This window comes from Typopeltis vanoorti, chromosome 5, assembly GCF_054136105.1.
Source record: "Typopeltis vanoorti isolate ZY-2024b chromosome 5, IOZ_Tvanoo_1.0, whole genome shotgun sequence".
Classification (NCBI taxonomy): domain Eukaryota; kingdom Metazoa; phylum Arthropoda; class Arachnida; order Uropygi; family Thelyphonidae; genus Typopeltis; species Typopeltis vanoorti.
Window position 1 is genome coordinate 145684628 of NC_143553.1, and position 17313 is coordinate 145701940.

General features: G+C 36.8%; 1 protein-coding gene across 1 annotated transcript in view; it reads left to right on the forward strand.

The window, feature by feature from the left end:
• Nucleotides 1-17313, forward strand: part of LOC150106910 (sialin-like) — a 74366-nt gene that overhangs the window by 25033 nt on the left and 32020 nt on the right. Inside the window, exon 5 of the mRNA XM_090393503.1 lies at nt 8964-9097. Coding sequence (XP_090249629.1) covers nt 8964-9097 — 134 coding nt within the window. The remainder of the gene's footprint in view (nt 1-8963; nt 9098-17313) is intronic.

A 17313-nucleotide genomic window follows, 5' to 3' on the forward strand; every position in this document is an offset into this window, starting at 1 on the left:
TGTCTATTTATCAAACTTTGATGAGTTCCTTATTTCAGTTAAAAAAAATGGTGGAGAACCAGCATTCATGATCTGACCCCATGCATGCATATATACGAGGGTTGTCTGAAAAGTTCTCTGCCTCGACCATAGATGGCAACACTATCAGCAAGATTTTTTATTTATTTTTTCTAAGTTGGTACATCCGTCATAAGCATCCATGTGAAATTGCAAGTCATTCTATCAAGTATTTTGTTTTATACAGCTGTGTGTATCCCTTGAAATGGATAAAATTGAGTATCGTGCAGTTATGAAATTCTTTGTAAAAGAAGGTTTCACACCAAAAGAAATTCATTTGAAGTTCATAAAAGTTTAAGGGCACTTTTCTAATTACACATCTTCTACAATGGCAGATCTTTCTTTCTTAGTTTACAGAAAGCCTATCCACAGTAGATACATTCACAAACTTACCACTATCCATCCATCCACACACACACACACACACACACACACACACACACACACACACACACACACACACACACACACACACACACACACCTAACAGTATGTTATCATAAAAATCTCTGTTGTCATACCTTTCTATCCATTGGCTACAATGTCAAAAAAAATTAACTGAATAATTGTTTCTCTTACATTCTTCTCAGCATATAGATTACAGTAATGTTGTTACTATTTCCTATTCTGGGACTCCTCTGAAAAAATAACCAGAACTTTAAAGAAATGTAATCTCTGCACTGCTTTTATATCTCATGTGAACCTGACTGCCTTTTTCTGCTCTCCAAGGATCAGTTCTCTCCTCCTCCTCTGTGTTTCAGGTGTATGCAAGTTCCTTATTCTTGCCGCTTGTATTATGGACAAACTGGGACATCTACTAACATTCCATCTTGAATAACACCAGAAATATATCTGCTGCCATAACTATGGTCACTTCAGATCTAGCTAGACCTTGGACACCTTGCATAGAATCAAATGAAAAAAAAACAAAACAAAACAACAACAAAACTTTTTTTGGAATCAGCAGCAGATTTAAAAAACAACAGCAACCAAATCTTGGTAAATATGGTTGTATAACTTCCCAAGACTTCAGAAACAATTATTAGACCTCCTACCCAACAAGCCAAGGCTAGCTCCAATAGAGGGCATCTTTCTTAGGACTTTGGGCTTCTATTCTAACATCTAGATCTTATTATTTGTTTGTGTGTGTTATTACAATTTTTGTATTATTATTATTATTCGGGACACCTCCAAGGAGTCCGAAGACTCATCGCGGGAGGACACCTATTGTACAACTCTCCGTCTCCACCACTACACCGATCAACTCCTACCAATCATCTACATCAGCGCCATCTACCGCCCACCACCACCACAACTAGTATTTTTTGTCTGTAAATTGCGTGTGTTCTGATTTTGATGGGCTGATTTTTCTGTATGTGGGATGAAAAACCGAAGTTTCTGGGAGAAAAAACCCTGCTACCTTGTATGAGATCGGCTAACTCACCTTCGATTAAAAAAGCACATATAAAGATTCCTCTCGTCATAACGAGAATCGAACTTAGGCCTTTTCCAATTGAAGGGCACAACGTACCATTGCTCTTCCAATTGCGCTACGAAGGTGCTTAATATAGTATATCCCAGATGATATCTCTGTGACAGAGACAAGATATTGGAATCATTGAACCTGTGTTATAATTACATTGTGTTGTTTTTATTCCATTAAACTTGATGATGAATTGCTGCTTAACCTACAACTTAGCTTGGAACCTGTCATTGTTGTCTTTTCAAAATGACAGCAGAATGCGAGCACAGTTTCTAAGGTGTTATGGTTACTTAAACAAAATGGAAGAGGAAATGTTAGCAAGACTAATTTAAATAATATAATAATCAGATAAGACTAATTTAGAGGCAGGAAAACCAAGCTCTAGTGTTTTGATGTAGTTTAAGGTACCTTAGAAGACTGAAAAAAAAAATCTGACAATGTTGGAGTCCTAACAGATAAGACTAATTTGGAGGAAAATTGTTGACAGGAAGTTGGTAATAATGTGAACTTAATCATATCATACTAACATAGTATCTTTCCCATCTCCTTGAGTGTACATATCAGGAATTTGAAGAGGATGATGAAAAAATATATAATTAAAAAATCCTTAGCTCATCGGTGATATTATGTTTACAGCCTTTCATGGGTGGGAGTTACACTAAAAAAAGCTTGTATCCATTAAACGTCTATTGCGAATGATAAATTGGGTAGAAGATTTTGCAGTAAAAAGATGAAAATGTCAGTAACATGAAAAATATCAACTGCAATTTCTCATTGAAGAACCTATAGAATAAGTAAAACATTTAGGCCAATTTTTAGCATATAGAACAAGAAAAATTAACAAAAATATTAAACTAGTAGTATAGAGCAGTGCTTCCCAAACTACAGGATGTCAGGGCCCCCTTTGAAAAAATTAAAATATTTCATGCCCCCCCCCTCAAAAAGAATCGTAATATAGATATATATTATTATAATATTTATTGTATTTTATTTATAATTTATATTCAATACAAAACATACACAGCAAATATTGAAAAAATCAAATGCAAATATTACATTTTTAGCATCTTACATACACATTTGACATGGCACATTATCTCTTATTTTTATATAGATAGATATATTGTTATTGTACATTTGCAGTACAAGCACATGAAACTTAAACGATTAGTGAAAAAGGAAGAATGTGCTTGTACTGCAAATGTACAATAACAATATATCTATCTATATAAAAATAAGAAATAATGTGCCATGTCAAATGTGTATGTAAGATGCTAAAATGTAATATTTGCATTTGATTTTTTCAATATTTGCTGTGTATGTTTTGTATTGAATATAAATTATAAATAAAATACAATAAATATTATAATTTATTGTATTTTATTTTAATAATTTAATGTGATGGATGTGTTTCAATACTGCTACACAAAAAGTCAATATCAGGTGAAATATTTGAAACTGCAATTCTTAGATTTCTGCTTTAAAATGAAACTTATATGAATAAGCATATATTTACTAATATTCATTAAGCGCTGAAATACATAGGAAGCAAAATTTGTGAACTCGCACCAATGTGTGATTTTTTCCATTAAAATATAAAAAATAACAAAAAAGAAATAATAAAAATTAAATATGTTTCTTTTAAGATAAAAAAACTTTTAAAACTACTTAGTCTTAAAACATTTTCAATTTGTTTTTATTATTTAACGGACCCCTCAACAAAACCTACGGCCCTAACAGGGCCGCAGCCCACAGTTTGGGAAGCGCTGGTATAGAGGATGGTATTTAAACCAATCTTAACTTATAGATCTGAGAATCTTAGAATTAAAACAGTTAATTTAGATACCACATATATGAGAGTTGAGTTGAGCAAATTGCTATCAATCAATGCTGATAAGAGGAAGGGGATTGGACCCAGTAAAACAAAAAAATTATTTCCATCCTCAAACAAAGACCAACTGATTAATGATTATACTATTAGGTCCCCTTCTAGATTTCTAGGGTCTCAAAATTTGTACTGGCTTCCTCCTCTCCCTTTGGCCCTAGTATCATTTGTTGAATTGTATTAGAAAGAACATAGAGATTATTAACATTCTTAATGTGTGTAATGTGTGAACAGAAGTAATCAGGTGGTATTGTCACTTTAATGGTGGATGTAGATGGTGTAGTTGCAGTTCATTGTAGTTGGTGGATTTGAGTGGTGGAAACAAAGAATTGTTGAGTAGGTGCTCTTTTTCTTAACTGTTTCTCAAGTATACTTGCATAAATCTTACCAGGAGCACTCAGTGGGGAAATATCTCTGTAATTCTCGTATTCAGTTTTATTTCCCTTTTTTACATATGGGTACTATGGGAGCTCTGCTCTGTTCCAATTATCTGGAATTTGACCCTCTCACCAGGCTTCGGAATTATGCAATGCAGCCACTGTAAAACTTTCATACCTCCATATTTGAGAATTTCTAGCCAAATTTCATCTACTCTAGCTACCTTTCTACATTTCAGATTTCTGATGACTTTTTCTACTTCAAATATGGATATTTATTCCTGACTGTACTCCTGTTGGGAATTTGCTACCATCATTCAGACACTGCTTGTTTCATTTAACAGTTTTTCAAAGTTATTACTCCAGACATCTAGAATATCTTTAATTTTCATGTCACCATTATCATCTCTGATTCCTTTTACAGTACTCTTTCCTATATTTCTAAGCTTTTTCAATAGCCTCCAAAATATTTTCCCACTTTATTGATTTTTATTTTCTTACCAAAAGTCTTTCTGTGACTTTTCTAAAAAATCGATTTCTAATGTATCAAAATAAACTGAAATATTTATACTTTTTTCTTTGAAAAAACTGGTAACGCTGAGAATAAATGATGTTTTATGATAGGGTTCCTTGTGATCACAATTAATATATATTTCAAAGTTCTTGAGGGGTGCTTAAAGGTCAAAGACTGTATAACTGAGAGGAGACCTCCACATAGCCTTTTAAGGAATGCGAAGAACAGACCAGGGCTTCTGACCTAATGTCCAATCCTCACCTTCTCGTGGTGCACCCTGTTGGGTATCTACTTGGATACTGAACGAATGAGGATGGGCTGGCAATTTGGGATATAGCCGGGCAAATTGTATTCTTATTGGTTAAACCAAAATAAAAAAATAATGGCACCACATGACAAAATTTCATGCCGGCTGGGGCGTCACCCGGTTAAACAAGGCCCCTGTTGTTTTCGCCAGGGAACCAGGGTGAACAGCAAAAATTCAGCTACTTGAACAAACCTGTAAACACACCCCCAACTCAACATCATCAGAGTTAAAGATCGGTACTGTCAACTTAAGAAGCCTGAATGGCAAAGAAATGGAGCTAGCTGAGGAATTAGATAAGTACCAGATCGACATAATAGGGGTGACTGAAACAAAAAAGATAAAAACTGATGAGATCTTTCTGAACAATAAATACAAAATGTTATATTCAGGCAATGACAATCAAGGAAAAGAAGGAGTAGCCATAGTATTCAACACAAAATATGAGGCTAATCTTCTTGAATGGCAGGCAGTCTCAAGTAGAGGGATGTGGGCAAATATCAGAATGGGGAATTGGACAATGAGCCTTATTTGTGCCCATGGTCCCACAGAAGATTCTACTAAGGTAAAAGTGGAAGAAATTTTTGAGGCTTTAGAAAAAGCAACTGACACACTGAAGAAGGAAAAGTTGGTCCTTGTTGGTGATCTAAATAGCAGAGTAAGAAATGATTGTCAGACATACAAAAATATTTTGGGAAAATTTGGAGAAAAGAGCAAAGCTAATAATAATGGCAAATATCTCTTGGATTTCTGCTCAGGATATGGATTGGAACATGGTGTTAGTAATAACACCATGTTCCAACATAAAAATGTGCACAAATACACATGGAGAGAAGAGGCAAGGAATAAGAAAAGTCTCATTGACTATGTTATTGTTGATAGTGATGTCTTCTCCCTGATGCTGGACACCAGAGTGTACAGAGGATTTGAAATTGGAAGTGATCGCTATTTAGTCTTGAGCAGGATAAAATTGAATTTCATATTGAAAAGAATAACATGAAAGAAAGTTTTAAAGCGAATAAAAGTTGAGCAGCTCTCAGATGTGAACTGTAGACTAAAATACACAAACGTTATTGAAGAAAAAATGAAAGCGTTTGAGAACAGGAACCAAACCTTGGAGATTCAATGGCGAGCCTTGAAGAAAACCCTAATGGATTCAGCCAGAGAGGCATGTGGTGAGATTGTCTGCAAGGATAGAAAAATCATAACTCCATGGTGGACACAGGAAGTTAAAGAGGCAGCGAAGGAAAAGAAGAAAGCATATCAAAAGTTCCTGGTCAAATAAGTCAGCTTGTGCTCTTAGAGAATACAGAGACAAATGTAAGAAAGTGAAACACTGTGTAAAACTAGCTAAACGAAAGTCATGGGAGAACTTTGGCAAGAATATAGAAAATAAATATCAAGAAGGTGGCAAAAGGTTCTGGAGGTTTTTGAAGAAGCTTAGAAATGGATGAAAGAGTGCTCTTAAAGGAGATGATAAAGGTGATATGATAACGGGAGTAAAAGATATCCTTGAAGTAAGGAGTAATTACTTTGGAAAACTGCTAAACGCAACAAGCAGTGATAACAGCACAGTGGTAAAAAACACTGACCAAGCATGCAGTCAGGAATACATATGCATACTTGAAGTAGAAAAAGCCATCAAAGGCTAAAAATGTGGAAAGGCAGCAGGAATAGATGATATTCGACCAGAAATGCTGAAGTATGGTGGTATAAAAGTTTTACAGTGGCTGCACTGCATAGTTCAGAAAGCCTGGACAGAGGGACAAATTCCTGATGATTGGAGTAGAGCTTTCATTGTACCCATATATAAAAAGGGCAATAAAACTGAATGTGAGAATTACAGGGGCATTTCATTACTGAGTGTTCCTGGAAAGATCTATGCAAGTATACTTGAGAAACGGTTGAGAAGAATTGTGGAAGCAAAGCTTGGTGAAGAACAAGCTGGATTCAGGCCAAATAGAGGCTGTCAGGATCAGATCTTCACTTCATGACAAATAGTCGAGAAAGAATGGGAATATAACAAAGATCTGTATTTAAGTTTTGTCGATCTGGAAAAGGCATATGACAAGGTGCCAAGAGAGAAGCTATTCAATATGCTACAGTTATATGGTGTCAATGCTGCATTATATCAAGCAATACTTAGTCTTTATTTGGGTTGTAAGTCAGCAGTTAGAATTGAAGGAAGTACAGGAAGATGGTTTAATGTTAAATCTGGTGTGAGACAAGGATGTACGTTATCCCCCTCTGTTATTCATTATCTATATAGATCACATTATAAAGGAAAGTAGTATTAAATATGATATCAAAATTGGAGATGTTAATGTCAGCTCTTTGCTTTATCCGGATGATGTTATACTTCTAAATAAATCCGCTACAAGTCTGCAAGATTCTCTGACTAAATTGAATAACTGTTGTAATAGATATGGTATGAAGGTCAGCAATAAAAAGACAAAGACAATGAAAATAGGCAGAATCATTGAAAATGTCAACTGTGTTGTGAATGGAGAACCTGTGGAACAAGTAAAACATTTCAGCTGCTTAGGCATGATTTTTAGTGAAGATGGTAAATTAAATATAGAAATAGATAACAGAATCAGCAAAGCTGGTATGATGGGAAGTCAATTGAATAAATTCATATGGAATAAGAGAGAAATTAGTTGTATACAAGACAGTGTTCAAACCAGTTTTCACTTATGAATCTGAGAGTTGCGTCAGATTTCGACTAATTTCGCTCTTATTCCATATGAATTTATTCAATTGACTTCCCACCATACCAGTTTTGCTGATTCTGTTGTCTATTTCTATATTTAATTTACCATCTTCAGTAAAAATCGTGCCTAAGTAGCTGAAATGTTTTACTTGTTCCTCAGGTTCTCCATTCACAACACAGTTGACATTTTCAATGATTCTGCCTATTTTCATTGTCTTTGTCTTTTTATTGCTGACCTTCATACCATATCTATTACAACAGTTATTGAATTTATCAGAGAATCTTGCAGACTTGTAGCGGATTTATTTAGAAGTATAACATCATCCGCATAAAGCAAAGAGCTGACATTAACATCTCCAATTTTGATATCAGGTTTAATACCACTTTCCTTCATAATGTGATCCATATAGATAATGAATAACAGAGGGGATAATGTACATCCTTGTCTCACACCAGATTTAACATTAAACCATCTTCCTGTACTTCCTTCAATTCTAACTGCTGACTGACAACTCAAATAAAGACTAAGTATTTCTTGATATAATGCCCCATTGACACCATATAACTGCAGCATATTGAATAGCTTCTCTCTTGGCACCTTGTCATATGCCTTTTCCAAATCGACAAAACTTAAATACAGATCGTTGTTATATTCCCATTCTTTCTTGACTATTTGTCGTAAAGTGAAGATCTGATCCTGACAGCCTCTATTTGGCCTGAATCCAGCTTGTTCTTCACCAAGCTTTTCTTCCACAATTCTTCTCAACCGTTTCTCAAGTATACTTGCATAGATCTTGCCAGGAACACTCAGTAGGGAAATACCTCTGTAATTCTCACATTCAGTTTTATTGCCCTTTTTATATATGGGTACTATGAGAGCTCTACTCCAATCATCGGGAATTTTTCCCTCTGTCCAGGCTTTCTGAACTATGCAGTGCAACTGTAAGACTTTTATACCACCATACTTCAGCATTTCTGGTCGAATATCATCTATTCCTGCTGCCTTTCCACATTTCAAGCCTTTGATGGCTTTTTCTACTTCAAGTATGGATATGTGTTCCTGACTGCATGCCTGGTGAGTATTTTTTACCACTGTGCTGTCATCACTGCTTGTTTCGTTTAGCAGTTTTTCAAAGTAATTACTCCATACTTCAAGGATATCTTCTTACGTTGATAGTACCTATCTTTAACTCTGGTGATGTTGAGTTGGGGTTTGTTTTCAGATTTGTTCCAGTAGCTGACTTTTCGCTGTTCGCCCTGGTTCCCTGGCGAAACCAACGGGGGCCTTGTTTAACCGGGCGACGCCCCAGCCGGCATGAAATTTTATCATGTTGTACCATCATTTTTTATTTTGGTTTAACCAATAAGAATACAATTCGGTCGGCTAAATCCCAAATTGACAGCCCATCCTCGTTCGTTCAGTATCAAAGTAGATACCCAACAGGGTGCACCACGAGAAGGTGAGGATTGGACATTAGGTCAGAAGCCCTGGTCGGTTCTCCGCATTCCTTTAAAGGCCATGTGGAGGTCTCCTCTCAGTTATACAGCTTTGACCCTTAAGCACCCCGAATATAATATATATATATATATATACACACACACACACACACTTTTTTTTTTCCTTTTTAAGGTCTGTTTGGATGCGTATGGTTTCTCATTTGGATATATGCTGTTTCTAATACCCCAGAAGAGCACTCTACAATTTCTAGAAAGGAACTTAATTGGATTCAGAAGAAAAGGGAAAATGATGTTAAAAGATGGAGTGTGTGTAATTTTATTAGAATTTATAAGAAACTTTCTTTGAGTATTTTTGAATTACTTTTAGCATTTAATGTTTAGTAACAGTTTAGAAAAGAAAGTATCCAAAGATAAATAATGATATTACACTTATTTAAACATAAGAGATGTTTTATTGTAGAATGAGGAACATTAGTTTCCTAACAATCTATTTCAACATAATAAGTTAAAATTATTCCAAGAATTGTCTATGTCTCATGCCCTATCATTCTGTTCTTGTACCTGAAGAAATAAATTACCTTGCAGTTTTCAGAGTTTATTTCCAAGAAAAAAAAAACTCATGCTAATTCTTTAATCTTGAATTTTTTGGAAATCACCAAGAAGTGCAAAGATGGAATAAAATTTTGTAAAGCTTTATGCAAAATCTGCATTTTGAATGCTGTTGATATGCCTGCAACTTCATTTCATACAGAAATATGTAATGAAGTAAGGGTGAAAGCTGTTTAACTGAGAGGAGACCTCCACATAGCCTTTAAAGGAATGCAGAGAACCAACCAGGGCTTCTGACCTAATGTCCAATCCTCACCTTCTGGTGGTGCACCCTGTTGGGTATCTACTTTGATACTGAACGAATGAGGATGGGCTGGCAATTTGGGATTTAGCCGTCTAAATTGTATTCTTATTGGTTAAACCAAAATAAAAAATGATAGTACAAATGACAAAATTTCATGCAGGCTGGGGAGTCGCCCATTTAAACAAGGCCCCCAGTTGTTTTTGCCAGTGAACCAGGGCGAACAGCGAAAAGTCAGCTACTGGAACAAATCTGAAAACAAACCCCAACTCAACATCACCAGAGTTAAAGATCTGTACCATCAAGATAAGAAGCCTGAATGGCAAAGAAATGGAGCTAGCTGAGGAATTAGATAAGTACCAGATTGACATAATAGGGGTGACTGAAACAAAAAAGACAAAAACTGGTGAGATCTTTCTGAGCAATAAATACAAAATGTTATTTTCAGGCAATGACAATCAAGGAAAAGAAGGAGTAGCCATAGTATTCAACACAAAATACGAGGCTAATCTTCTTGAATGGCAGTCAGTCTCAAGTAGAGTAATGTGGACAAATATTAGAATGGGGAACTCGACAATGAGACTTATTTGTGCCTATGGTCCCACAGAAGGTTCTACTAAGGTAGAAGTGGAGGAATTTTTTGAGGCTTTAGAAAAAGCAACTGACACAATGAAAAACGAAAAGTTGGTCCTTGTTAGGGATCTAAATAGCAGAGTAGGAAATGATTGTGAGAAATACAAAAATATTTTGGGAAAATTTGTAGAAAAGAGCAAAGCTAATAATAATGCCAAATATCTCTTGGATTTCTGCTCAGGACATGGACTGGTTATTACTAACACCATGTTCCAACATAAAAATGTCCACAAATTCACATGGAGAGAAGAGGCAAGGAATAAGAAAAGTCTTATTGACTATGTTATTGTTGATAGTGATGTTTTCTCCCTGGTGCAGGACACCAGAGTGTACAGAGGATTTGAAATTTGAAGTGATCACTATTTATTCTTGAGCAGGAATAAATTGAATTTCGTATTGAAAAGAATAACATGTAAGAAAGTTTTAAAGCAAATAAAATTTGAGCAGCTCTCAGATGTGAACTGTAGACTAAAATACACAAAGATTATTGAAGAAAAAATGAAAGAGTTTGAGAACAGGAATCAAACCTTGGAGATTCAGTGGCAAACTCTGAAGAAAACATTGATTGATTCTGCCAGAGAGGCATGTAGTGAGGTTGTCTGCAAGGATTAAAAAATCGGAACTCCCTGGTCGACACAGGAAGTTAAAGTGGCAGTGAAGGAAAAGAAGAAAGCATATCAAAAGTGCCTGTCAAATAAATCAGCTTGTGCTCTTAGAGAATACAGAGACAAATGCAAGAATGCTAAAAACTATGTAAAACTAGCTAAACAAAAGTCATGGGAGGACTTTGGCAAGAATATAGAATATATATATCAAGAAACTGGCAAAATATTCTGGAGGTTGTTGAAGAAGCTTTGAAATGCTGTAAAAGGAATTAGAGATGATAAAGGTGACATGAAAACGGGAGAAAAAGATATTCTTGCAGTATGGAGTAATTATTTGAAAAACTGCTGAACAAAACAAGCAGTGATGACAGCACAGTGGTAAAAAACACTGACCACGCATTCAGTCAGGAATATATATCCATACTTGAAGTAGAAAAAGCCATCAAAGGCCTGAAATGTTGAAAGGCCGCAGGAGTAGATGATATTCAACCAGAAATGCTGAAGTATGGTGGTATAAAAGTCTTACAGTTGCACTGCATAGTTCAGAAAACTTGGACACAGGGACGAATTCCTGATGATTGGAGTAGAGCTCTCATAGTACCCATATATAAAAAAGGAAATAAAACAATGTGAGAATTACAGGGGTATTTCATTACTGAGTGTTCCTGTTAAGATATATGCAAGTATACTTGAGAAACAGTTGAGAAGAATTGTGGAAGAACAGCTTGGTGAAGAACAAGCTGGATTCAGGCCAAATAGAGGCTGTCAGGATCAGATCTTCACTTTACGAGAAATAGTTGAGAAAGCATGGGAACATAACAAAGATCTATATTTAAGTTTTGTCGATCTGGAAAAGGCATATGACAAGGTGCCAAGAGGGAAGCTATTGAATACACTAAGTTATATGGTGTCAATGAGTCATTATATCAAGCAATACTTAGTCTTTATTTGAGTTGTAAGTCAGCAGTTAGAATTGAAGCAGGTACAGGAAGATGGTTTAATGTTAATTTTGGTGTGAGAGAAGGATGTACATCATCCCCTCTGTTATTCATTATCTATATGGATCAAATTATGAAGGAAAGTGATATTAAACATGATATCAAAATTTTAGATGCTAATGTCAGCTCTTTGCTTTATGCGGAAGATGTTATACTTCTAAATAAATCCGCTACAAGTCTGGAAGTTTCCCTGACTAAATTGAATAACTGTTTGTAAAAGATATGGAATCAAGGTCAGCAATAAAAAGACAAAGACAATGAAAATAGGCAGAATCGTTGAAAATATCAATTGCGTTTTGAACGGAGAAGCTGTGGAACAAGTAAAACATTTCAGCTACTTAGGCACGAGTTAGTGAAGATGGTAAATTAAATATGGAAATCGACAACAGAATCAACAAAGCTGTTAAGTTAGAAGTCAATTGAATAAATTCATATGGAATAAATGAGAAATTAGTCAGAACACTAAATTAGCTGTATACAAGGCAGTGTTCAAACCAGTTTTAACTTATGGATCTGAGAGCTGGGTCAGAAGTGAAACACTTGACCAAAGACTAGAGACCGCAGATATGAGAGTCCTGAGAAAGATTAGAGGTGTGAACAGATGACATCAATGGCAATATCATATTAAAAACAAGGATATTAGGAATGAACTTGACATTGTCCGCATCCAGGAATGTGTTAGCAGAACTAATCTGAGGTGGTTTGGTCACCTAAACAGAATGGGCGAGGAAAGATTAGCAAAGCAAGTGTTCTCTGCCAGGTTGGCAGGGAAAAGACTAAGATATAGGTGGATTGATACTGTACAAAGTGCTTTAGACGATAGAAATATAAGATCGGATAATGTTGGAATTTTGACAAATTTTAGACTGATTTGTAGGAAAATTGTAGATAGGAGGTTAGTAATGATGTAAATTTTTCATGTAGTACTATCATATCCTGTACACCCCTTGAGGGTACATGTCAGGAAGTTGATGATGATGACTCTGTTGAACAATTCACCCATTAAAGGATTATTTTGAATAATGCATTATATGGTCAGTCTTTAAATTTTGGGTTTCATGAAACAAAAGTTTAATATTTTGACAGAAGAAATTTTATGGATTTCCTTGAAATATGATTTATAGCAAACACTGCTATAGTGAATTAGCTCGCTTTAACAAATTAGTTTTCAGCAGTTTGTTATTGTTAATATATTACCATTCATCACTGTATCAGTCTCAGTTAAATCCTCATAGCTTTGGTGCTATGCTAAAGAACATTTGCTGCAACAAACAATTTTTTTTGCAACTACAGTGACCTTGTCAAATAGGAAGCAGAGGAAGAGGAGCTATGCAGGCCCTCTGTAAAAAAATAATAGAGGGCAATGTGCCAAAACCATCCTTGATGGTGCTTCCCCTCCACATCTAGCAGACTTAAATAATGATTAAATTCTGGAGTACATTCTTTTCTGCTCCACTTCCACACTTCCCTGATGATGATGACCAACCTACAGTATTGATTTCCATTTCTGCCCTTCAGATATACCAGCCTGTCTCCATCCAGGAGATTAAAGCAACTCTTCCATCTAATTTCTCCACTTCCAGACCTGATTTCTTTCCTGCATCTAGGCTTTGGAAGATGCCGCTGAAGATTCTTCAAGACTTATTGGACATTCTCCTTTCCAGTAAAGCATTACCACCATAGCTACGTGCTTCAAGAACTATCTTCCTTCCGAAGAAAGAAACTTCAAGCTGTGCATCAGACTTTAGACCTATTACCATCTCCCCTGTGATACTTATCCTCTATCATAAAATCTTAGTTAAACGAATTCAGCAACGTATACAGCATGATTATAGACAGAGAGCTTTTGTCCCTTCGGATGGTTGTGCCAAGAATATATATTTATTATTATTATTATTTGAGACCTTCAGGGGGTCAAGGACTCTTCGAGGGAGGCTGTAAATTACCCAACCCAGCTATCATACCTTCCTTAAATTCATTTAGACTAGATGCACTCACTACCCATAAGGGCAAATTATTCCACTCACTCACTTCTTTGAAAAACCTAGATCTTAACCCTTTCTTGACTGGGAACAACCTTAACTTCCATGGATGCTCCTGTGTTCTCTCTCCGCCTTCCATATAACTGAAAATTTCATCATTTGAAATTCTATAACACCCATTCAATAGTTTATAATCCTCTATCATATCACCCCTCTTTCTCCTGTTAACCAGGGTCTGTAATCCACATACTCGCAATCTGTCCTCATAATCTAAATCCCATAATCCGGATATAATCTTTGTAACTCTTCTTTGCATCCTTTCCACAGCTTCTTTATCCCCTTGGAACCCAGGAGACCAAATCTGCACACAGTAATCCAAGTGTGGTCTTATTAAAGCCTTATAAAGAGGCAAAATTACTTCCTTGTCCTTACATGTCAAAGTTCGCTTCAACATAGCAATTATCCTCTGATATCTTCTTTCTTCTCTTCTCTCTGATTCCCGATGCTGCCTTAAGCCTCTATATATGGCGTTGCTGGATCTCCAAAAGGCTTTTGATAGTGTCTCCCTTCCTGCTCTCCTTCGAGTGCTGTCTATTGCTGGATGTCCAGAACCTTTTCTTTCCTATGTTATAGAGCTATACTTGGGTAGCTCCATCACTAACACTACAGGGTACCGTGCGACTTTTATTCCCGCAGTGCAGGGTGTTCGCCAGGGTGATCCTCTATCTCCCCTTTTTCTTTAACTGTGTCATAGATGAGTTTTTTTCATTCTCTTCCTAGCCATATAGTCTACTCTCTAGGCACTTCTTTCTTTAACCCTAAGGCCTTTGCAGATGATCTTATTCTTGTGGCTTCTACTTAAGGTAGGCTTGCAGGAACTCCTTGACCAGGCAATTGACTCTTTCTCTATTAGAGGCCTTTCTATTAATGTAGAGAAGTCCTGCTCTTTAGCTCTTGTTCCCTCTTGTCCGGACTATGGGGTTTTCCCTGCACGGGAGGCCATTGCATGCTTTGACCATCCTGGAAGAGTGGAGATACCTCGGTATCATGTTCACCCCAAAGGGAAGGTCTTCTGTTCCTTCTATCCTAGAAGCTGGGATCACTTCTTTGAGGAAAGCTCCTCTCAAGTCCCAGCAAAGACTGTTTCTCCTTTCCCGCTATTTCCTACCTTGCTTTTACCACAAGTTGATGCTTGGTAGGACATATATTTCGGTACTGTCCCGAATGGACAGGGCTATCCGTTCAACCATGAGATCATGGCTCTGACTGCTTCCCGACACCCCTACTGCCTATTTCCATGTGAGGGTGAAGGATGGTGGACTCAGGGTTCCATCACTTAGATGGCTGATCTCACGCTTGCGGCTGTCCAGAATTGCGAAGTTAGAACTATCTTCTCCTATCTGCAGAGAGGCTTTCTATAGCCCTTAATGCAAGAAGACTTTGCAGGATAAAGGCTTGTCCCATTATCAAGGTACCTTAATTGAGTTAGCACCCACAGAACACAAGCAGTGGGCATATCTGCTGCACTATTCTGTAGATGGTGCTCCTTTTAAAAAGTCATATCTGGTGTCTCCCTAGCATGACTGGGTAAGGGATGGCACCAGACTCCTCCCTGGGTTCGAGTATATTGACCTTATCAGGATGAGGATCAGTGCCCTGCCCACTCGACCCCCACAGCTTGAAGGGGTAGTGACAACTCATACTGTAGGGCTGGCTGCCACCACAGTGAGACATTGTCTCATATGTTTGAAGTTTGAAGTTGTGGAAGCCCAGTGTTGCTTCCACACCCATGGGTTCCACATGTGGAGGCATGATGCCGTGGTCTCCATTCTGAACAGCCGCTTTAAGAACAAGGTTGGAAGACCACAGAGGAACCACATTATAGGACCTCCATGGGTTTGCGTAAGCCAGACTTAGTAACTAAAAGAGATGGTGACGTTTGGGTAGTTGATGCCCAGGTGGTGGGAACAGGGCACCCACTAGCCTATAGCCATAATAATAAAGGAAACTAATATAAAAATAACCAAGATCTAGTTAGTAATATACAGGAGGAGCATGGGCCAACTCCGAGGTTTATCAGCGCCACCATCTCTTTACATGGCGTATGGAGTGCAGATAGCTATAAAGACTTAAATCAGTTTGGGCTTATGCAGAATAAAAGTTCTTTCCTTGAGTGTCCTACAGGGCACACTGGTAGCATGCTGTTTCCACTAGAGAATGACATGACTACAGTGATAACTAGAACAGGCATAGGGTAAAACACTTGTAAAGGCTTAGGCCTATATTAAGTCTGGATGAGATGTTTGGAAGTGTTGTAAGGGTAGTACTGCCCATAACCAGTACGGAGATTAATAATAAAAAAATAAAAAGAAAAAATAACAGGTGATGCACCACAGGGATTAGTGCTTGATCCACTGTTATTCAATCTGTACATTAATGATATTGGTAAGGATTTGACAAGTGACATACAGTTATATGCTGATGATGAAGAAATGCATTACCAAATAGAAAAGGTGAGTGTGAAAAGAGCTATCATAATGGGAGACTTTAATTATCCAAATATTGATTGGGTAGCATCATATCAGGAAAGCTTCTGATATGCAGTCTTTGCAGAATGATTTGAATAATCTGGAATTGTGGGCATGGAAAAATGGGTGTCAGTTCAATGTCAGTAAATGTAAAGTCATTCACTTCGGCATGATTAGATACCCAGTGTCTTATTATATTGGTGGGATTAGGCTAGAAGAAACTGATGAGGCTAGGGATCTTGGAGTGTTAATAGATAGGAAGTTGAAGTTTAGGGGCCATGTGGCAAAGATTGCAAACATTGCAAAAGATAATTGCAATGCTGAAACGAATGTTCACATGTAAAGATAACGATGTTATTTTGCCTCTTAACAAGGCCTTGATAAGACCTCACTTGGACTATTGTGTGCAGGTCTTGTCTTCTGGTTTCCATTGTGATTCTGATTGGAGAGGGTACAAAGGAGAGTGTTAAAAATGATATCAGGATTGTGGAATACTGATTATGAAGAACAGATTGAGAATTTGTAGATTGTTGAGACTTACAAACTTCTGAAAGGGTCATACAGAATTTCATTTGATGGAATTTTTCAATTTATGGAGAGTGGGGAAAGGACAAGAGGGCATCCTTGGAAGCTGAGAATGAAGGCCGCCAAGAAGGGTGTGAGGGCTAGATTTTTCTCTCAGACGATGGAGCACGATTGGAATGGATTGCCATTGGATGATGTGAGTGCAAGCAGTGTGAATGAATTCAAGAATAACTTACAGCCTAAAAGAAAAGAATTCAAGAATAAGTATGATAGCTGGTATGTAGTATGTGGCCTCCCTTGATGAGTCCCTGACTCCCTAGAGGTCTCTCCTAATAATAATAATAATTATTATTATTATTTTATTCTTTTTCGTTATAATTAAGTATATAACCTGGAGATTT